The sequence below is a fragment of the Bos taurus genome, chromosome 4, assembly GCF_002263795.3.
Source record: "Bos taurus isolate L1 Dominette 01449 registration number 42190680 breed Hereford chromosome 4, ARS-UCD2.0, whole genome shotgun sequence".
Classification (NCBI taxonomy): Eukaryota; Metazoa; Chordata; class Mammalia; order Artiodactyla; family Bovidae; genus Bos; species Bos taurus.
In genome coordinates, this window is record NC_037331.1 from 9,378,939 (window position 1) to 9,399,362 (window position 20,424).

Genomic DNA, 20,424 nt, shown 5'->3' on the forward strand with positions numbered 1-20,424 from the left:
TAGGTGGAGTCAAGATGCTTTACGTTCCATTTAAGGTAATTCGAATCTGACAGTGATTTAGCAGTGACTGTTGTTTCACCAGGCAGCCCAGTAACCAAACAAGCTTTATTGTCACATTATAGCATGCAGTTTTCTGATAATGTTAATCTCCTGATAAAATATAGTTAAATATTACTTCAGATAGTATCTGTTTTGCACGCAGAGGTTTCTTTTTTACCTTAGAACAATGTAAGAATGACATGCTATTTCCAAGATGACAGATTTTCTTTCTGTCTTGTCCTCCCTACCTTTACGCACACTTAAAACAGAATGGAAATGAAAACCAAGGAGAAGTTGAAGAACAGACCTTTAAAGAAAAGGTATTGGACAAAAAACCTGAAGAGGTGCCTCCTGAAATTGTGTCCAATGAAAGGTATACAGAATGCATATTTTTTTCAATGAAAAGTGAATTGAAATAGTTGTTTTGGTGTTACAGGCTTTATTTGTCTTTATCGTTATCTTGTACATCTATTTTATTTCTACATTGTACTCTATGTGTAAAGAATGATCAGTTTCCTAACATTAAATAGACAAATTTTTAAAAATCTCTTGTATATAATTTTATTGGCTATTGAGCATGCACTCAACTCAATAAATGATAAGGCTGAGGTTATCTGGTTATTGAACCTTTCTTGATTAATTTTATTCTGTTCACATGCTATTTTTCATCCTAAAAAAACAAAATTATACATGTCAGTTTATTCCTTCACTGTTCAGACATGCATTCAGTATAAGCCACCCCCTGGTTTATGATAAGAAAAAAAATTAAATGATTAAATATGATAGTATACATTTAACTTCTTTGATGCATTTACTGTATAACAGATGAGACTTTTTAATCTATATCCCACCTTTATGGAGGAATAAATTCATGATCTGATGTTAACAAAACTTTCCCTTAACTTTGATTTCGTAGAGATTCATGTAAAAATGAGAATAGTTACCCCACATTAATATTAAGGATTTTAGGCATAATATTTTAAAATCTGTTTTGTTCAAATGAAAAGCATTTCTTTAATTTTAAATTAAAATTAATACCTACTAACTTAATTTCCTCCTTTTCCAATTTCTGTTATTGTCAACCCTCTGTGTCCTCCTAACCTGCTTCCTCAGCTTGCATGGAGGAATTTGGCCCCTAAGATTTTGGCTTCCCCATTGGATCATCAGTATGGAACACAGTCAGTATGGAACTCAAACAAGAAAGACAGTGTACGAAAACTAGAGTTACCATGGCAATATAAAATAAACACAATGTTTATTTTATATTATTTATCTCTAATTGGTATATTTTAAAAATTATACAGTGTTTACTTTTTAGGAATCTTTGTAGTGAGTGTTGATAAATGAATATTCCTATTTATTTCTTTTTACCATCCTTTTATTTTGAATTATTTCTCTTATGTGGGAATATTTTCAAATTATCCTAGTCCTGGGATGTTTGAGGCTTGAACGAAACCTGAGAACAAGTTAAAGAAATAAACCCTTTACTTACTTTCTACTAACTAAATTATTTAGAGTTTTATTTTTAATATCCCTCCTTAGGTAACCAGAGAACTTGATCTCAGTGTAAAAATAGAACTGTCTTTTTCACTTGACAAATGCTGAAGGGAAACTGCTCCATTTATTACCTTGTCTTAAAATAGTCATGTCATGTGCCTGTGAAAACAGATAGCCCTTAACCTGTTTGTTGGTGCTCTCCCGCACTGAGAAGCTGAAGAGCAAGTGTCTTCAGGCAGAGGGCCTTTCCCATGAGTCTCTTATTTTCTCTACGTGCATGAAATGTATAGTTTGCCGCCACTGTACCTTTGTTGAATTAAGCTGTTAGGACAAGAGAGTTTAGTTATTCAGGTCAATCAGATAACCTTCTGAATCACCATTTATGGAAGTATATTTCTTGACACATGAAGATGTTTGTGCTAAAGACAAACAAAAGCTTGTAAAAAAACACTTTGTCCACGATAATCCCATTTTTGTTTTGTATATATATTTATGAGAGAGAAAGATGAGGGAAAATGCCTAGAATGCTTAGGCATTAATATGTTAACCATGATTATCTCAGTGCTAAGATATTTTGGTGGGTGGGTAGGAGCATTTTCTAATTTTTTTAAATAATAATGTGTTGCTTGTTAAAAGAGAGGGAGATGCACTATTAATTCCATTTGGTTGAAAATAGGTTCCTTCTGCTGACTGAAATGAGTGTAGTATGTGTAACTTGAGAAGTTTCTGTCTCTGGAGCAGATATAATAATCAGCAGCCTGAGGTTTTTAACCCTCTGGTGTTGGCAGATAGTGAGATTGTACTGTAGACCTTTATTAAAAACAGGTCTCTGCCTATTTTTGTAATTTAACCATATAGATCATCACCATTAAGTTATAGAAACACAAACATTTTTCCTGGTGGAATTTTTGAATTTATTTTAGAATATGTTGTTCAACATGCAAAAAGATATTTTAAAGGTTAAAATATATAAGAGTAACCATGAATAGTATTACCAGCTCAATAACTTGCTTATGATGAGGTATTGTGCACACTTTTTGAAACTTAACTTCTGCATCTCCGTAAAAATTTTCTTCTAATTTAGAAGCTACTAGTTAAAAACTTTAGTTATTTGATTTCTTTCAGGTCAGTAAAATGCTGCATATTTTCAAAAACTAGTTGACTGATGAAAATTTTTCAGAAGAAAACAAATTTTATAATTTAAATACAAAAAGCACTTCATTGTAGGTGCTACTGCATATTATTTTTAACAGGATCATATGAAGTTTTTCTTTTTAAGTCAGATGTTTTATAGTGTATTTTTCTTTTGTAGACCTAGTGTTTGCTTTAAAAAGATTAAACATTTTAATGAATGTTTCCTTACCTGTACAGGTATGCACTCCAGAAAGCTAATAACAGACTTCTGAAGATCCTCTTAGAAGTGGTAAAGACAACAGCAGCTGTTGAAGAAACAATTGGTCGCCACGTCCTGGGCATTTTAGATAGATCTAGTAAAGTCCAGTCTTCTGCCTGCCTGATTCGGAGGTCAGAAGCAGAGCCACCAATTAAGTCTTGTGTCCATGAGGAACAGACAGGAGGTGAGTTTTATAAGCTGTTGAAACTATCATAATTATTTTCAGTAAAGCTTGCTGAGTTCAAGCACATTACTAGTGCTGAAAATACAGAAGAAAGAATACTATTTTCCAGTAAAAATCCTCCAAACACAAATATACTAGAGCTAATCTCAAATACCATTATTGTTTAGCATTTGCAAATGGGTGCCTTAGAGTTGTCATTACACATACTCAGGATTATTATTGTGCTACATAAATCAAAGGCTATTTAATTTCACAACCAATGAAAGAAAAATTTCATATCACCACTCAAGAGTCTTACCAATATTTATATGGTATAAGCATTATCCTAAAACCACTCTCTAAAGGGTAATGTTTTTGTCATATGGGGAAAGATGGGGTCTGGACCCTTGGACCAGAAGATCAAGGCCTTCCTTCACTGCCATTCCATACCCAAGCACTTTTCCGCAGTTGGAGGCCAGTCATCTAAAAATAAAAATGCCAGTTATGCAATTTTTGAGAACATTCTGTTTTAAATTTCATGTGGAAAAATGAGAAGAAATTATCCCACTTAGAGAAAGTTTGCTTAATTATAGGTTGGCCACTTAATGTTTCTAATGCAGAGAAAAGCTTGGAGTTTTAACTAAAATTGATTTTAAAAACTTAAGTTGAATTCAAAGATAATTTTAAAAACTACTTTTAGTGAAGTCAGAGGTGAAATGATACTGTAACTTTAAATTTTCATTTGTTTCAAACTTTGTAGAAATGCTTTTTTTTTATTTCACTGTTGGTTAAGCTCTCAGTCAAGGGCTGTTTGTTTTCTGCATATGAAGAATTAGGTAAAATTTTCTTGATCTCATTGTAAAAGTATTTATCAAATCATGCTTTTTAAAAAACAGTCATTTCATAAGCTAGTTTCACCTAACCATCTGGGAAAGGGGCATTTTGCGGTAAGACCTCCACCGTATCCAAAAGACACACCGAGGAATGTTCGCTACATGACAGGAAGTTTTTTTGTGTGTTAGCAGTTCTCCTAGACGTTTCTCAAAGTGGTTGCTGAGGTGTTCGGCGAATGACATTTCTTAAAAGATAGCAAACTCATTTCCAGAGCAGTGCTCCCATAGTTATTTCTATGATAAAGCAGACCTAAAAGGACATCTGATCAGCTGGCCTACTTTCTTGCATATATATGGAGTTGCTCAGTCGTGTCCAACTCTCTGCAATCCCATAGACTATAGCCCACCAGTCTCCTCTGTCCGTCCATGGGGTTTTCTGGGCAAGAGTACTGGAGTGGGTTGCCATTGCCTTCTCCAGGGGGATCTTCCCGACCCAGGGATCGAACCCAGGTCTCCCACATTGCAGGCAGACGCTTTTACCATCTGAGCCACCAGGGAAGTCACTTTCTTTCACAGTCCTCTAAATCTCTAAATATAAATGAAATATATCTAGCTACTATTTTAAGATATCCAATAATAGAGTAGTTTTTCAGTATAAGTAGTTTTATCAGTTCACTTTTACAAACATTTATTGAAAAGTTTGGGTTTTTTTTTTTTTTTTGCTCTCTGCTTCACAATTCTCAGTCCAGTGAAGAAGGCACAGAAATTTCTATTCAAGACAAAATAAAATCATGGTATTTAATGTTTTACTTAATACCATTTTCTACATGTTTGAATTGATTAAGCCTTTTAAAATAAATATTTAACTATCAATAGATTTTGAATGAATAATACTAAGATACAAGAGAAAAAATTAGACCCGCTGTTAAGAAATACGGTTTAAAGACTATTAAAGCAGAGATAAGAATTTTTCTGGTGTTAGAATGTATACTTTCCATTTAATCAGTTTTTATGTTACTGTGTTGGCAATGATGTGGTAGTCTTAGTAACAAAATTAGGAAGATCACTAGTATCATTTTGGGGCATTTAGATTCACTTTACATCTTGAAGGAAATACTGAATTTAAAGAATTTATAATTTAAAACAGGAAAGTATAGTCTTTAAAATACTGATACCATGTTCCATATGTAAGATTTTTTTTCTGGTGTTTCTTCATATGTTTAATGGGAGTATTATTGTAAAAACTAAAATGAACTTCTAAAATAGTTCTTTTGTATCTTATTTAATATAACAAAAAGTTCAGTTTTAATCTGATTATAAGACAACTGGTGGTGGTGGTTTGCTTGCTAAGTCGTGTCCAACTCTTGTGAGTCCATGGACTATAGCCTACTGGGCTCCTCTGACCATGGAATTCTCCAGGCAATAATACTGGAGCAGGTTGCCATTCCTTCTCCATAAAACAACTCCTGCTCTTCAATTTTTATATATGACTTTTTGTTGTGGGTAGTAGCACTTGTAATCTCTTTGCAGTTCTCAAGTCTAAACTTGTTTAGATTTTAAACGTGTGTGGACTTGTTCACTCTCTAAAAAAAATAATAATTGACTTGCTAATGTTTGCTTCCTCATAAGAAGGTGAAGGGAAATTTTGAGCCACTGTGGAATTGCTTGAACTTGAGTGAATATTAGACTAGTTCATAAAAATGAGTTTCCTTAGGAAGTGTTCAAAGAAAATGTCCTGTAGGCCTACACTGTGATGGCTCAGTGGTAAAATACCTCTACCTCCCCCTTAGAAGGCCAGGGACTGAATCTTATTTGCTGCAGGGTTTTTTTTTTTTTTTTTTTTTTGGAGCAATGCGATGTTATAGCAAGAATACTGGATTAGTAATGAGAAGGTCCTTCTTCCAGCTCACTGTGGCCTTGGGCGTCTCTTACTCTCTTGAGGCTTCAGTTAGTTTAGTCATCTGTCAGGTACAAAAATCAGACTAGAACCAGTGGTTTCCAGTTGGAGCCCTAGATATCTTCAGGCCAGGGCAGGGGACTGCTCTATCCTATCATACTGCTGCTGCTGCTAAGTTACTTCAGTCGTGTCCGACTCTGTGCGACTCCAGAGACGGCAGCCCACCAGGCTCCCCCGTCCCTGGGATTCTCCAGGCAAGAACACTGGAGTGGGTTGCCATTTCCTTCTCCAACGCGTGAAAGTGAAAAGTGAAAGTGAAGTCACTCAGTCGTGTCCAACTCTTAGTGACCCCATGGACTGCAGCCTACCAGACTCCTCCATCCATGGGATTTTCCAGGCAAGAGTACTGGAGTGGGGTGCCATTGCCTTTTCCGATCCTATCATAGGCCCTGCTTAAACTGAGAAGCTGATTGCTATCTCTATAGAATGAACATGGTGTAATCCACAGAATGAATGACCAAAGACTTTTTGTATAACTATCATCTACCATGTTTCAGATACAGGTCTGAGTGGTTTGGCCAGTCTGAAATCATGATTCTGTTCATCAAATTGATCATTCTGAGAATTCTACTGGCGTTTAATGAAATTGCCCTGCCAATTTATATTTTTCCTTCCAAACACTAGTTATTATAAATACAAGTTTGATATTGTTCTCATTCCTTTATTTCATTGGACTAAACAAAGTTCTATATCTTCATTGGAACACACTGAGATTATCTTTGTGTGTTTATATCTTCAAAATGTCATCAGTAAAGTACATTAAGCTGGTTCACATTTTCATCTTTATTAGATACTTTAATATATTTTTATTACCCATTAAAAAATTAACATTCAGTGGCTTTTTATAAGCCACTTTTTTAATATATCCTTTGTATTTTGTGTTTGACAGTTGCTCCAGTGTTATATATAGTATCTTCAGTTTTTTTCCTTACAACTGATTTCTTCTTTAGACCATAAAACTTGCTGGTATCTTCATAATATTACAGAAAAAATGATTTTTCTCAACTTTGCGCTCTCCTGAAGATAAAGCACAACAGACACTATGAGAGATCAAACCAACTCTTGCTTCTAACAGCTTGGGTTTCTGTTTGTATAGTATCAAAGCTGCTTTCCCTGTGGACAGCAGTGACCTTCCAATTGATAGATCCAGTAGCATCTCAGTTCTTGTCCTGTTTGACTTTTTAGACAGACAGGATTATTGAATTCTCTTTTTAAAATGTTGTCTCCTTGTCTCCTGGAACATCTTGCTCCTGTCTTTCTCTGAATTTTTTTTACAGAGATTTTTTTGTTGGCTTATTCTATACAGAGATGCCAACTATTTGTCCTTCTCTCACTACATATTGCACCTGAGTAAATGTATCTTCTTCCAAGGTTCACCTCTCACCTTTCTACAGTTCAGTTCAGTCGCTCAGTCACGTCTGGCTCTTTGCGACCCCGTGAACCACAGCACGCCAGGCCTCCCTGTCCATCACCAACTCCCGGAGTCCACCCAAACCCATGTCCATCAAGTCGGTGATGCCATCCAACCATCTCATCCTCTGTCGTCCCCTTCTCCTCCTGCCCTCAATCTTTCCCAACATCAGGGTCTTTTCAAATGAGTCAGCTCTTCGCATCAGGTGGCCAAAGTATTGGAGTTTCAGCTTCAACATCAGTCCTTCCAATGAACACCCAGGACTGATCTCCTTTAGGATGGACTGGTTGGATCTCCTTGCAGTCCAAGGGATTCTCAAGAGTCTTCTCCAACACCACAGTTTAAAAGCATCAATTCTTCAGTGCTCAGCTTTCTTTATAGTCTAACTCTCACATCCATACATGACCACTGGAAAAACCATAGCCTTGACTAGACGGACCTTTGTTGGCAAAGTAATGTCTCTGCTTTTGAATATGCTAATCATGTTGGTCATAACTTTCCTTCCAAGGAGCAAGAGTCTTAATTTCATGGCTGCAATCATCATCAGTGGTGATTTTTGAACCCAGAAAAATAAAGTCAGCCACTGTGTCCACTGTTTCCCCATCTATTTGCCATGAAGTGATGCAAAAGCAGAAAGTCAAGAAACACCTGGAGTAACAGGCACATTTGGCATTGGAGTACAGAATGAGGCAGGGCAAAGGTTAATAGAGTACTGCCAAGAGAACGCACTGGTCATAGCAACCACCCTCTTCCAACAACACAAGAGAAGACCGTACACATGGACATCACCAGATGGTCAACACCGAAATCAGATTATGTTCTTTGCAGCCAAAGATGGAGAAGCTCTATACAGTCAGCAAAAACAAGACCGGGAGCTGACTGTGGCTCAGATCAGGAACTCCTTATTTCCAAATTCAGACTGAAATTGAAGAAAATAGGGAAAACCACTAGACCATTCAGGTATGACCTAAGTCAAATCCCTTATGATTATACAGTAGAAGTGAGAAATAGATTTAAGGGACTAGATTTGATAGACAGAGTGCCTGATGAACTATGGATGGAGGTTTGTGACATTGTACAGGAGACAGGAATCAAGACCATCCCCAAGAAAAAGAAATACAAAAAGGCAAAATGGCTGTCTGAGGAGGCCTTACAAATAGCTGTGAAAAGAAGAGAAGTGAAAAGCAAAGGAGAAAAGAAAAGGTATACCCATTTGAATACAGAGTTCCAAAGAATAGCAAGGAGACATAAGAAAGCCTTCCTCAGCGATCAATGAAAGGAAACAGAGGAAAACAATAGAATGGGGAAGACTAGAGATCTCTTCAAGAAAATTAGAGATACCAAGGGAACATTTCATGCAAAGATGGGCTCAATAAAGGACAGAAATGGTAGGGACCTAACAGAAGCAGAAGATAATAAGAAGAGGTGGCAAGAATACACAGAAAAACTATACGAAAAAGATCTTCACGACCCAGATAATCACGATGGTGTGATCACTCACCTAGAGTCAGACATCTTGGAAAGTGAAGTCAAGTGGGCCTTATGAAGCATCACTATGAACAAAGCTAGTGGAGGTGATGGAATTCCAGTTGAGCTATTTCAAATTCTGAAAGATGATGCTGTGAAAGTGCTGCACTCAAATATGCCAGCAAATTTGGAAAACTCAGCAATGGCCACAGGACTGGAAAAGGTCAGTTTTCATTCTAGTCCCCAAGTAAGGCAATGCCAAAGAATGCTCAAACTACCGCACAATTGCACTCATCTCACACGCTAGTAAAGTAATGCTCAAAATTCTCCAAGCCAGGCTTCAGCAATATGTGAACCGTGAACTTCCAGATTGTTCAAGGTGGTTTTAGAAAAGGCAGAGGAACCAGAGATCAAATTGCCAACATCCGCTGGATCATGGAAAAAGCAAGAGAGTTCAGAAAAAACATCTATTTCTGCTTTATTGACTATGCCAAAGCCTTTGCCTGTGTGGATCGCAATAAACTGTGGAAAATTCTGAAAGAGATGGGAATACCAGACCACCTGACCTGCCTCTTGAGAAACCTGTATGCAGGTCAGTAAGCAATAGTTAGAACTGGACATGGAACAACATACTGGTTCCAAATAGGAAAAGGAGTACGTCAAGGCTGCATATTGTCACCCTGCTTATTTAACTTATATGCAGAGTACATCATGAGAAACACTGGGCTGGAGGAAGCACAAGCTGGAATCAAGATTGCCGGGAGAAATACCAATAACCTTAGATATGCAGATGACACCACCCTCATGGCAGAAAGTGAAGAGGAACTAAAAAGCCTCTTGATGAAAGTGAAAGAGGAGAGTGAAAAGTTGGCTTAAAGCTAAACATTCAGAAAACTAAGATTATGGCACCTTTCTACAAATGACTCCCAAATTTCCAAACGTTATTGTCTATTGTCTCTCTTCCATGTAGCCCATTAGCAGTTCAGACTAATCCTTTTTTCATGTTTTTTATTATTTAATATTTTCATGCTTTTTAGTATTTCTGCTAAAGACTCTTCTGTCATCTGAAAGTCATCTAAGCTGGAAAAACTCAGTCTTCTTTTACTGCTTTTCTTTCTTCGTTGTCTTACACATTCCAGTTTTTTCCAGGCTGTAACCAGCCCTGGTCCATCTTTATCATTTCTCATCTGGACAATTGAAATAGCTCTCTAACCAGACTCTTCTTTTCTAACCCCTCCTTCTGCATTGATACAGCTTGCTTCCTGGTTCATAGAATTGATACTCTTATTCAAAAAATTATATACTTCTCCATTATGAATAACAAAGCCCCCAGTGTCTTAAAACATAAGGCCATTCACAACTTGGATCCAGCCTACTTTTAGCTACCCTTTCTCAGCTCTCTGTCCTACCTCATTCTTGCTTCTCCACGTTCTTTGACTCCACAAAGCCTTATCATCATATCAGACCATGATCTTACCTCAGATTTGCTAAATTCTCTGTATCCATTAAAAGAAAATATCACTAGAATGCTTTTACTTCCTCAGCTAAATATGTGATATATGTATTTTTCCAATATATGTAACCAATTGTAAGCTATTAATATTTCTTGCTTCATCAAAAATATCATTCATTTTTTAGGCTACATTAACTTTAGTGACTTTGTAGTATACATTGTACAATATCTGAACTCATTTTGAATTCTAAGGTAATTTTGAACTCATGAATATTTATAAACTGTTAGTCCCTATTATCAATACATTCAGTTTTTATTTGATCACCACCTCCTTTGCAGTGTCATGAATCTCTGTCCATAGTTCTTCAGGCACTCTATCAGATCTAATCCCTTGAATCTATTTGTCTCTTCCACTGTATAGTCATAAGGGATTTGATGTAGGTCATACCTGAATGGTCTAGTGGTTTTCCCTACTTTCTTCAATTTAAGTACGAATTTTGCAATATGGAGTTCATGATCTGAGCCACAGTCAGCTCCCGGTCTTGTTTTTGCTGACTGTGTAGAGCTTCTCCATTCGGCTGCAAAGACTATTATCAATATTTCATTATTGACCATCTGGTGATGTCCATGTGTAGAGTCTTCTCTTGTGTTGTTGGAAAAGGGTATTTGCCATAACCAGTGTGTTCTCTTGGCAAAAGTCTGTTAGCCTTTGCCCTACTTCATTTTGTACTACAAGGCCAAACTTGCCTGTTACTCCAGGTATCTCTTGACTTCCTACTTTAAATGCTGTTGAAGTGTTGCACTCAGTGTGCCAGCAAATTTGGAAAACCCAGCAGTGGCCACAGGACTAGAAAAGGTCAGTTTTCACTCCAATTCCAAAGAAAGGCAATGCCAAAGAATGTTCAAACTACCACACAATTGCACTCATCTCACATGCCAGCAATGTAATGCTCAAAATTCTCCAAGTGAGGCTTCAACAGTACATCAACCAAGAACTGGTTCAAGCTCGATTTAGAAAAAGCAGAGGAACCAGAGATCCAGTTGACAACATCCGTTGGATCATAGGAAAAGCAAGAGAGTTCCAGAAAAACATCTACTTCTACTTTATTGACTACACCAAAGCGTTTGACTGTGGATCACAACAAACTGTGGAAAATTCTTCCAAGAGATGGGAATACCAGACCACCTGACCTGCCTCTTGAGAAATCTGTATGCAGGTCAAGAAGCAACAGGTAGAACCAGACATGGAACAACGGACTGGTTCCAAATTGGGAAAGGAGTTCGTAAAGGCTGTGTATTGTCACCATGCTTATTTAACTTATATGCAGAGTACATCATGTAAAATGCTGGGCTGGATGAAGCACAAGCTGGAATCCAGATTGCTGGGAAAAATACCAGTAACCTCAGATATGCAGAGACACCACCCTTATGGCAGAAACCGAAAAGTATCTAAAGAGCTTCTTGATGAAAGTGAAAGAGGAGAGTGAAAAAGCTGGCTTAAAACTCAACATTCAAGAGATGAAGATCATGGCATCTGATGGGGAAACAGCGATGGGGAAACAGTGACAGACTTTATTTTCTTGGGCTCCAAAATCACTGCAGATGGTGACCGCAGCCATGAAGTTAAAAGTAAATTTGTCAACTTTTGCTGAGCAACTAAGCACACAGCACATGTAAGAGCAAGAGTCAGACACAACTTAGTGACTAAACCACCACCACTATATAATAGCAAACATTTTAAGTCATTTTCTGGTATACAGTTGTGGATTCTTCAGCCAGTGACTTATACAGAGAAGGTACTTAGAGAATGTTGAATTGTGCTGATTTCAGATCTTGTATCTGAAATTGCATCTGATATTTTTACTGCTTGAGATTGAGAGACTTCCATATGGCACCAGCTATTGTAGCAAAACATTTTAAAGAATAGCTTTTATTCTCCTGGGTGATTGTATCAAACTGAATATTTATTCCAAGTACCTTGAAAATTTAAATTTCTTCTGCTTTTAATTTGTTAACTTTGCGCAGTTACTGATAAATATGTGGTACACGTTAATAAAAGAATAGATAGTTCCTCTTCAGGAAATTTCATTGTTCGATTGTAGCAAGCTGCCACAGATGAGTACAGTATTCCATGGAAGCGATAAATAACCTATGCTTTTATTTCAGTTTAGAGAAAGCACTTCCAAAGCTTTATCTCTGCCCATGTAAACTCAGTTTTCTTTACATAAGAAAAAAGACTAGCGTGGAAACATAAGGCCATAGTTTAAATTAGAACTGTTTATTAGTCTAACCTCTTCCTGGTATGCGTTCTGCATGCACAGTTGCTTCAGTCGTGTCCGAATCTTTGCAACGCTATGGACCCATAGCCCTCCAGCTTCCTCTGCCCATGGGATGCTCCAGGTGTGAATACTGGAGGGGGTTGCCTTGCCCTCTTCCAGGGGGTCTTCATGAATCCATGTCTCCTGTGTCTCCTGCATTGCAGGCAGATTCTTTACCCACCGAGCCACCTGGGAGTAACCAGTTACAGAAAGGTCTTAGTCCCTTTTACTGTCTAGCCAAGCAGGCGGTGCTGCCCAGGATAGTGCTCAGAAATCAGAGTGTTTTCTCCATACAGAATCAAGACTTCCATCTTTCCATACACTTGGAATATCCCATTGTACCGTGTTTTCTTTTTATGTTGTTGTGTGAATATTTGTTCTCTTATTGCCCTTGTGTGTAATGTCCTTGAGGGTAGGAGCCACATCTTGCCACCTATACATCTCCATTACTTAGTAAACCCTGCACGGTGGGCATTTAGTAAATATCTGTTGAAAGATATTTTAAAACTTTTTATCAAAGGAAAACTACTAACTCTCAAGTATTAATTTATGCAAAGCCCTATTAGCATAGCATTATTCTTCCCATTCTTATACCTGGTAGGTCATCAAATAATACTGCGTTCTGAATTTGCCTATTTTGTTTTGTTACAGTGTTATCTTAATAACACTTTCATTCCAGTGATTTCAAGTTTTAATTTGATTTTATTTTATACTTTTGTTTTTTTACTAAAATGATTCCTTGTACTTTATTTATACCTTCAAAATAATTCTGATTACAGATGAATCTATACCTTATTCTGGAAGTGACAGTAGCATGTGGTCCAAAGCAGCTGAGGAAGGGACAGAGCTGTCACAGCGGCTCGCGAGGAGTGGCTTCACTGGGCCTGAAATAGACCCTGAAAATGAAGAACTGATGCTGAATATCAGCTCTCGACTACAAGCAGCAGTTGAAAAGCTCCTGGAAGCCATAAGTGAAACTAGTAGTCAGGTAACCTCCTCGTATTGCTAATATACACCGAGTTGGAAGTAGGTTTTCTTTTAAGCTCAGGAACTACGGCTAAATGTTTCCTCTCCTCTGTCTCACAGGAATCTAGTTTGGTTCCCCTTTAATAATTTGTAGTTTTTGTGACAACCAATACTGGTATCACTAGTCTTGTTTTCAAATGGTAAGGGTTAATATAATATACTGATGGAATCTTAAATTCTAAAATTCAATGTTTTAATTTTCAGATTTTTCTAGACTCTTACTACACATACCTTTTTGACATCAAAAGAGGTTTTAACTTTACCATTGTATGAAATATTCCATTATAATATATATATTTATTTGAAGGAATAGTATAAGGAATCTCTAAAATAAACCATCTGCTCACACATGTCATAACAGTACTGTTAAATACAACAAATCAGGCCCACAACTCCTTCGTGATTTTTGCATTCTTTTCACAAATATGATTAGAATACCTCACTTTACTACCTTTGTAGGTAATTAGAATGAGGGGCAGTTTCTACCTTAAAGTATTATTTTCATAGAACTTTTAAGAATATATACCATTGTATTTATACCTTAACTTGCAGTTTCTTCTGTCTATAAAATGTTTATACCCTGTATAAGTGTCTCTTAAGTACTCTATGCAGAATTTTTAAAATTATGTGCTGTTTTAAAATGAAGAGATTTCACTTATTTTTTAAATATTTAATTTACCTGTAGAATCATAGCTCTCTTGTCAATCAGGTGAGTGCCTCATTGTCATCAGCTGCAGGGCCGGTATTATTAACATTTTTTTCACTGATATCTTTATTCAGCGTGTTCTGAATCCACGTGCATTTAAAACAAAAGGTGAGAAGTTGAAAGAATATGTTTGATCTCTTGTTTCTGCTGATGTTTGGGCTCCATTGGTGCCACTTTTTTCCTTCAAGAAATCATTCTGTTTCTGCAGCAGCATTGACTATTAGATGTATCAAAGATTCATTTCTTTTTATGTTAAGTCAGTGATTATACACCATTTTTGAGTCATCTCTTATTTGGTGACCGTTGAAATAATTTGTTAACCACCTACTGTTTGGTTAACATCATTATCAATCCATTATTCTTTTTTTTTTCCCTCTTGGTAATTTGCTACTGGCATTAAACTAAGAAGGCATTATCAAAGCAATATATATTTCCAATAAAATATTTAACCTCCTAATAGTTTTCAGCTATTAGAGTTTTCTCAGATTCATTCTTCTTTGTTGGAACACAGTCTAAATTTTCTTCTGTGACAGAGTGTGGGCTCTATCTTTGAGAGCAGAAGAATCCTAACATTACCACACATTGCAGTGAGAATTTACTGATTGGCCAGTGGAATATATCATCATGTATCTACTGATAAACTTCTGGATTGTACCTTGATTGTCTGAGCCAACTAAAGTACTCATGTGCAATTAAGTAGGTCTCAGAAGTGTTTTCATACATAAATTCTGAAGATATAAACATAGTATAGAAGAAATTGTTATGTTTGGGTAATTTCTTGTTTTTCTGAAGCTCACTTTACATAAGGATTGAAAAACCTTTATTTCAATAACTTATAAATTTTCCTGAGCATCCACAAAGAACTAAAAAACGTGTGGTATTCCTGAAAACTCAAATCTTTGTATATTTACAAACAGAAAGGATGACTATTTACACAAAGAATGATAGGTGTCCCATCTTCAAGATAATCACAATGAGTTACTTTTCATTCTCAACATCCTGAGTTGCCGCCGTTAAGGAAATGGCATCAATTAAAACCAGCCTCACTGTGTTACTAACTTGCCAAGACATTAAACTATACTTTTCTATCAAAGAATTATGTTTGTTGCATTTTTCATCAGCCTCAGGTGTAGCCAACTCAAGACCAAGCATTGAAATTATGAATGCAGCTGCAATTTAAAAATACGTATTTTCTACCATGTTTTGATATCTTTTGAAGTCTTTAACAAAATTAGTGTAAGTGCTGGATTTGGCTGTCTTTTAGAGAGCTTATGTGTAAGCCACCTGAACAACGTGCTCCTCCACTGAATCAGCCGCGCCACTTTGAGCATTTTCAGCTGTTGTTTTTCAGCACTTCTAATGCTTGAATGCGTATGCATCATAATTATTTATTTTATTCTGTGAAGTTGTGTAGTAGAGATAATTCTGTACTGAATTTCCACATCATCCTTCTTTTTTTTTTTTCTTGTTTATTTCAGCCACATTGGTATTTAATTTCTCTGATTATCTTTTATGAAAAGATAAAACATGAAAACAGCTGTTAATACTTTTAATTCTTTGACCACAGTCTTGAGCTCTGTTAATACTTTTGCTACTACCTGATACCCATTGTAATTTATGGATAGTCTAGTTAATGCAATATATTTGGCATTTGACAAGCTCCGTGGGTAAATAAACCCGGGTAAATAAATCAGAAGTGATGAGTGGTTGGACTTGTTCTTTCAGGCTACTGAAGAGAAATGTTCCCATAATCCATTAACACTGTCAACGGAGATCCACCTGAAGCACTGTTTCCCAGGCTAAGATTACAACTTATCAAATAAACTTTATGTGACCAGGGCGAGCCCTTTGAGGTGCATTAGGATCCTGGTTATTCTCAATTTGTTAAGTACTAAAACAGCGATATGTCATGTAGGTTTTTTTGTATCTTTTTAGTTACAGAATCACTGAGTAGAGCACAGAAATTTTGCCTAGATCAGTAAGCAGTTCTCAGTGTGCAGTCTCCAGAGTAGCAACACAAGCATCACTAAAGACTTGTTCGAAGTGTAAATTCTCAGGCCCTGCCCGAGCCTTACTGAGTAATGGAGCCCCCAAAACCTGTGTTTTCACAAGTCCTTTAGGTGACACCGATACAGACTAAAGTTTGAGAACCACTGACCTAGGAATTATTATTATCATATCCGCATTATTCTCGCAGAATTCTGAAGTGTTCTACTAATAACCTGTTATATAAAAAAATTGAAGTAGCTGTTGACATTTGATATAAAAATCAAATATTTCTTAGATGAATTACATTTTTAAGGCAGTGGGAATGGAAACTTTGAAAATTTTTCTTTAAATTTAGTTTAGTTACTGCTTTTCCATGAGAGATGTTTAAAGACATTGACTTCATGATATTCTCATTAATACCTAAAATTATTTTGAACATGATGAATATTTTTACCAATTATTTTAACTCCAAAATAATGGATAGTTCTCTTTGTGAAATGACTAGTATTCCATTTTTCTTTTAATGAGGCATTATTTGATTCTTCTTCATAATGGAATATTTCCCTTTTATCTTGTTTTTTTTTTAACTTGTCATAAAAATCTAAAACAGAGCTGAAACTGCTATGGTGCCTTTTTGCAGTGAAAGAGACTTTCAGGAAAATAGCTCTGCATAGGGTACCCTGAGACTAGAAAAAAGAGAGCAGCATCTGAAAGTTTAGGGTGAGGTGAGAACAAGTAAAGCTTACTGGAGGGCTTGATGCTTTGAGAAGAGTCACTCATTCATCATTATTGAGCACCTCGTATGTAACAGTTGCTCTTCCAGATGCTGGGGGTACAGCATTGAACAACATGTACAAAGTCTCTAGTCTCATAGAGCTAACGATATACTGCTGGAGCCTGATGATAAATAAACATTGTATGCCAGATGGGGATACCTGCTGTGAAGAAAACTAAAATAGAGGAGATAGAGCGTGATGGGGGAGAGCACATTTTACAGAGGAAAGTTAAGGATGACCTCTCTGGTAATGTGATAGTCAAGCAGAGACAGCCGGTAGGTAAGTTGGGAAAGAATGTTTCAGGCAAAGGAGTAGTGAGTATAGGCCCTGAAGTGGTCCGGTGCTGGTTCTCTTTATGGTCGACAGAAGCCATGCAGCTCAAACAAGAAGAATGGGAGAAGTGTGGGAGCCAAGGTCAGAGTGATACCTGGGGACTGGACCACATGGAACCTGGAATTTAATTCATAATGAGATGTGGAGTCTTTGGGTTCAATTTTTTAACTTATTATTTTTAAGTAATTTTATTTTTTATAATTAAAAATTTTTTTTTGTTTATTCTTGGCCATGCTGGGTTGTTGTTGCGGTGAAGACTTTTCTCTAGTTGTGGCAATAGGAGCTACTCTCTTTGCCGTGCACAGGCTTCTCACTGTGGCTCAGTGGTTGTGGCTTAGTTGCTCCACATCGTGTGAGACCTTCCCTGATCAGGGATTGAACCCGTGTCTCCTGCATTGGCAGGCAGACTCTTTAACCACTGACCCATCAGGGAAGCCCTTGAAATAATTTTAGACTTACAGAAAAGAAAAAGTACCAAGTGTTCCCATGTGCTTTTCACTCAATTTTCCCTAATGTTAACATCTTGTGTAACCATACTGTAATTATCAAAACTTAGAAATGGAAAGTGGTGCATCACTATAAACTATAAGCTGTTTGGATTTTACCAGTTTTCCTGCTACTGTCCTTTCCTGTTCTAGGATCTATTCCAGAATCCCACCATGCATTGACTGTCATGTCTTCTTCTCCAGACTGACTGTTCCTAAATCTTGCTTTGCCTTGCATGACCTTGACATTTGAGAAGAACTAGCCAGTTACTTAGTAGAATGTCCCTTGATTTGATTTTGTCTGATATTTTCTCATGATTACATGAAGCTTATGCATTTAACAAGAATACCACAGGAGGAATGTGCCTTTCTCTGTGTATCAAATTTAAAGGCATATGTCTTACAACTAGTGGTGTTAATCTCAATTACTTGTGGTATCTGCTGGGTTTCTTCATTCTGTTATTATTTTCCTCTTGTAATTAATAAATATTTGGGGGGAGGTACTTTGATACCATGCAGATATCCTATTTCTCTTTAACTCTTTAAACTTCCACCCACTAGTCTTACCATCCATTGGTAGATCTTGCCTGTACCATTGTTCTTGTGATGTTCTAGTGGTGATTTTCTATCATCATTCATCATTTATTGATTGGAATTTTTCTGTAAGAGCTATTTCTTCACTCACATTTATTTTAACTAATCAGGCCTCGTGTGGACTCATAGCTATTAATTTTTTCAATGGGTTATCTATAATCAAATTCTGTAATAGTTCTGTTCTAGCTTTGACGTGAAGAAGTCCTTCAGGTTGGCTTGTGGGCACTTCCATAGTGCTTCCTCCTTTGAACATTTGCACTATCACAGTCTCCAGGCCCATCTCGTATTTTCCCTGCCCCAGTCCTGGAATCAGCCCCTTCTCCAAGGAAGTTTTATTTTATTAGAAGTTCCCTTTATTAGAGGATGATGCTTTGAAACCAAGGCCTGGGTGCTATATGTGCTTGTTGTTAGTAAGGTGTCATGGTCCTCTCAGCAGACAGTTTGAAAAACAGTTGGCATCTATTTTTTTTCTGTATCTGTTTGTATATATAATAAAGGTATAAGTTCATTCTGATACCTCCACTACCACCACAGCATTCTTTCTGTCCTTTCCCCTTTCCTTTGTAACTTTGTTCTCCAAAGATGAGAGACCAGGCTCTCATGATCGATAGTAGTTTTACTTATTTGTTAACCATGTATACCCATAAAGTAATTTCATACCCATATATACCCATAAAGTAATTTTGCGGTTGCTAACCTATACCCCTGGGAAAAACAGTTTTACTGGCTAGAGTACAATAGTATTTTTTTTCATAAGATGGTTGGATGGCATCCCAACTCAACGGACATGAGTTTGAGCAAGCTCCGGAAGTCGGTGATGGACAGGGAAGCCTGGCATGCTGCAGTCCATGAGGTCACAAAGAGTCAGACATGACTGAATGACTGAACTGAAGTGACTGACTTTTTTCGTCTTTAGCCTTACAGTAAAGAAAGTACTGTTTTTCAGAGTATTTTAGGTTAAATCTTTTCTCCCTGCCCCTGAAGTGTGGGTTTGTTATCCATTTTTAATACAATTATGATCATTTGTTACAGTTTTTATTCCATTTTGGGTTCCCTGACACTTTGGTTAATTTTTTTTAAATTTTACATACAGTAAATTTCATTTTGTGTGTAGACAATTCTTTTGGTTGTGACAGATGCGTAGTGTTATGTAACTACAGACATTATAAAAAATAGTTCCATCTCCCCAAAACTTCCTGGTGCTCCTCCAGTCTTTTACACTCAGCCCCTCCTCCACCTCCTGTTCTTGACACTGTTAGCTACTTTCTGTGCCTATAACTTTGCCTTTCCCAGAGTGTCATGAATGAAGTCATGCACTATGCATTCTTTGGCTCTGCTTTCACTGTCTTAACAAAACCCACGTGGGATTCATCTACGTGTGTTAATAGTTTGTTTCTTTTGAGAGCCGAGGAGTGTGAACCGGTTTGTTTATCCAGAGGACATACAGATTGTTTCCAGCTTTGGGTCATCAGATATTTTTTCAGTAACTGATCTAACTTATGTTTTTCAAAAAGATCACTTTGACCACCTTGTTAAGTAGAGACTGAGGGGATGGAGGGGTGCAGGGCAGAAGCATAGAAACCAGAGAACTTGCCCAGGCTTATAAGGTGGGTGTAAGTTAGAAATTGAACCCAGGCAGACTGACTTCAATTGGAGAAGGAAATGGCAACCCACTCCAGTGTTTTTGCCTGGAGAATCCCAGGGGTGGGGGATCCTGCTGGGCTGCCATCTCTGGGGTCGCACAGAGTCGGACACGATTGAAGTGACTTAGCAGACTGACTTCAGAGTCCATGCTCTTGACTGGCACTTTTTCTGACCTTTAGAAATGAAAGGAGTGAATCATTCTGTCAGTTAATGCTGACAGGTCAACTTACAGCCTGAGGAGTGGATTCTAAAATCTAATGCAGGTGGTTGAAGGGAGCACCTTGCTTACTTGACAAGAGCAATTTTACTGAAGTCAGTCAGTCAGTCAATTCAGTCGCTC

At 37.1% G+C, this 20,424-nt stretch overlaps 1 protein-coding gene across 10 annotated transcripts in view; it reads left to right on the forward strand.

The window, feature by feature from the left end:
* AKAP9 (A-kinase anchoring protein 9) overlaps nt 1–20,424 on the forward strand; it is a 165,126-nt gene that overhangs the window by 86,721 nt on the left and 57,981 nt on the right. For all 10 annotated transcript variants that reach the window (XM_024990970.2, XM_024990971.2, XM_024990978.2 and 7 more), the window contains 3 exons: nt 309–412; nt 2,908–3,113; nt 13,311–13,519. In XM_024990970.2, coding sequence (XP_024846738.1) covers nt 309–412; nt 2,908–3,113; nt 13,311–13,519 — 519 coding nt within the window. The remainder of the gene's footprint in view (nt 1–308; nt 413–2,907; nt 3,114–13,310; nt 13,520–20,424) is intronic.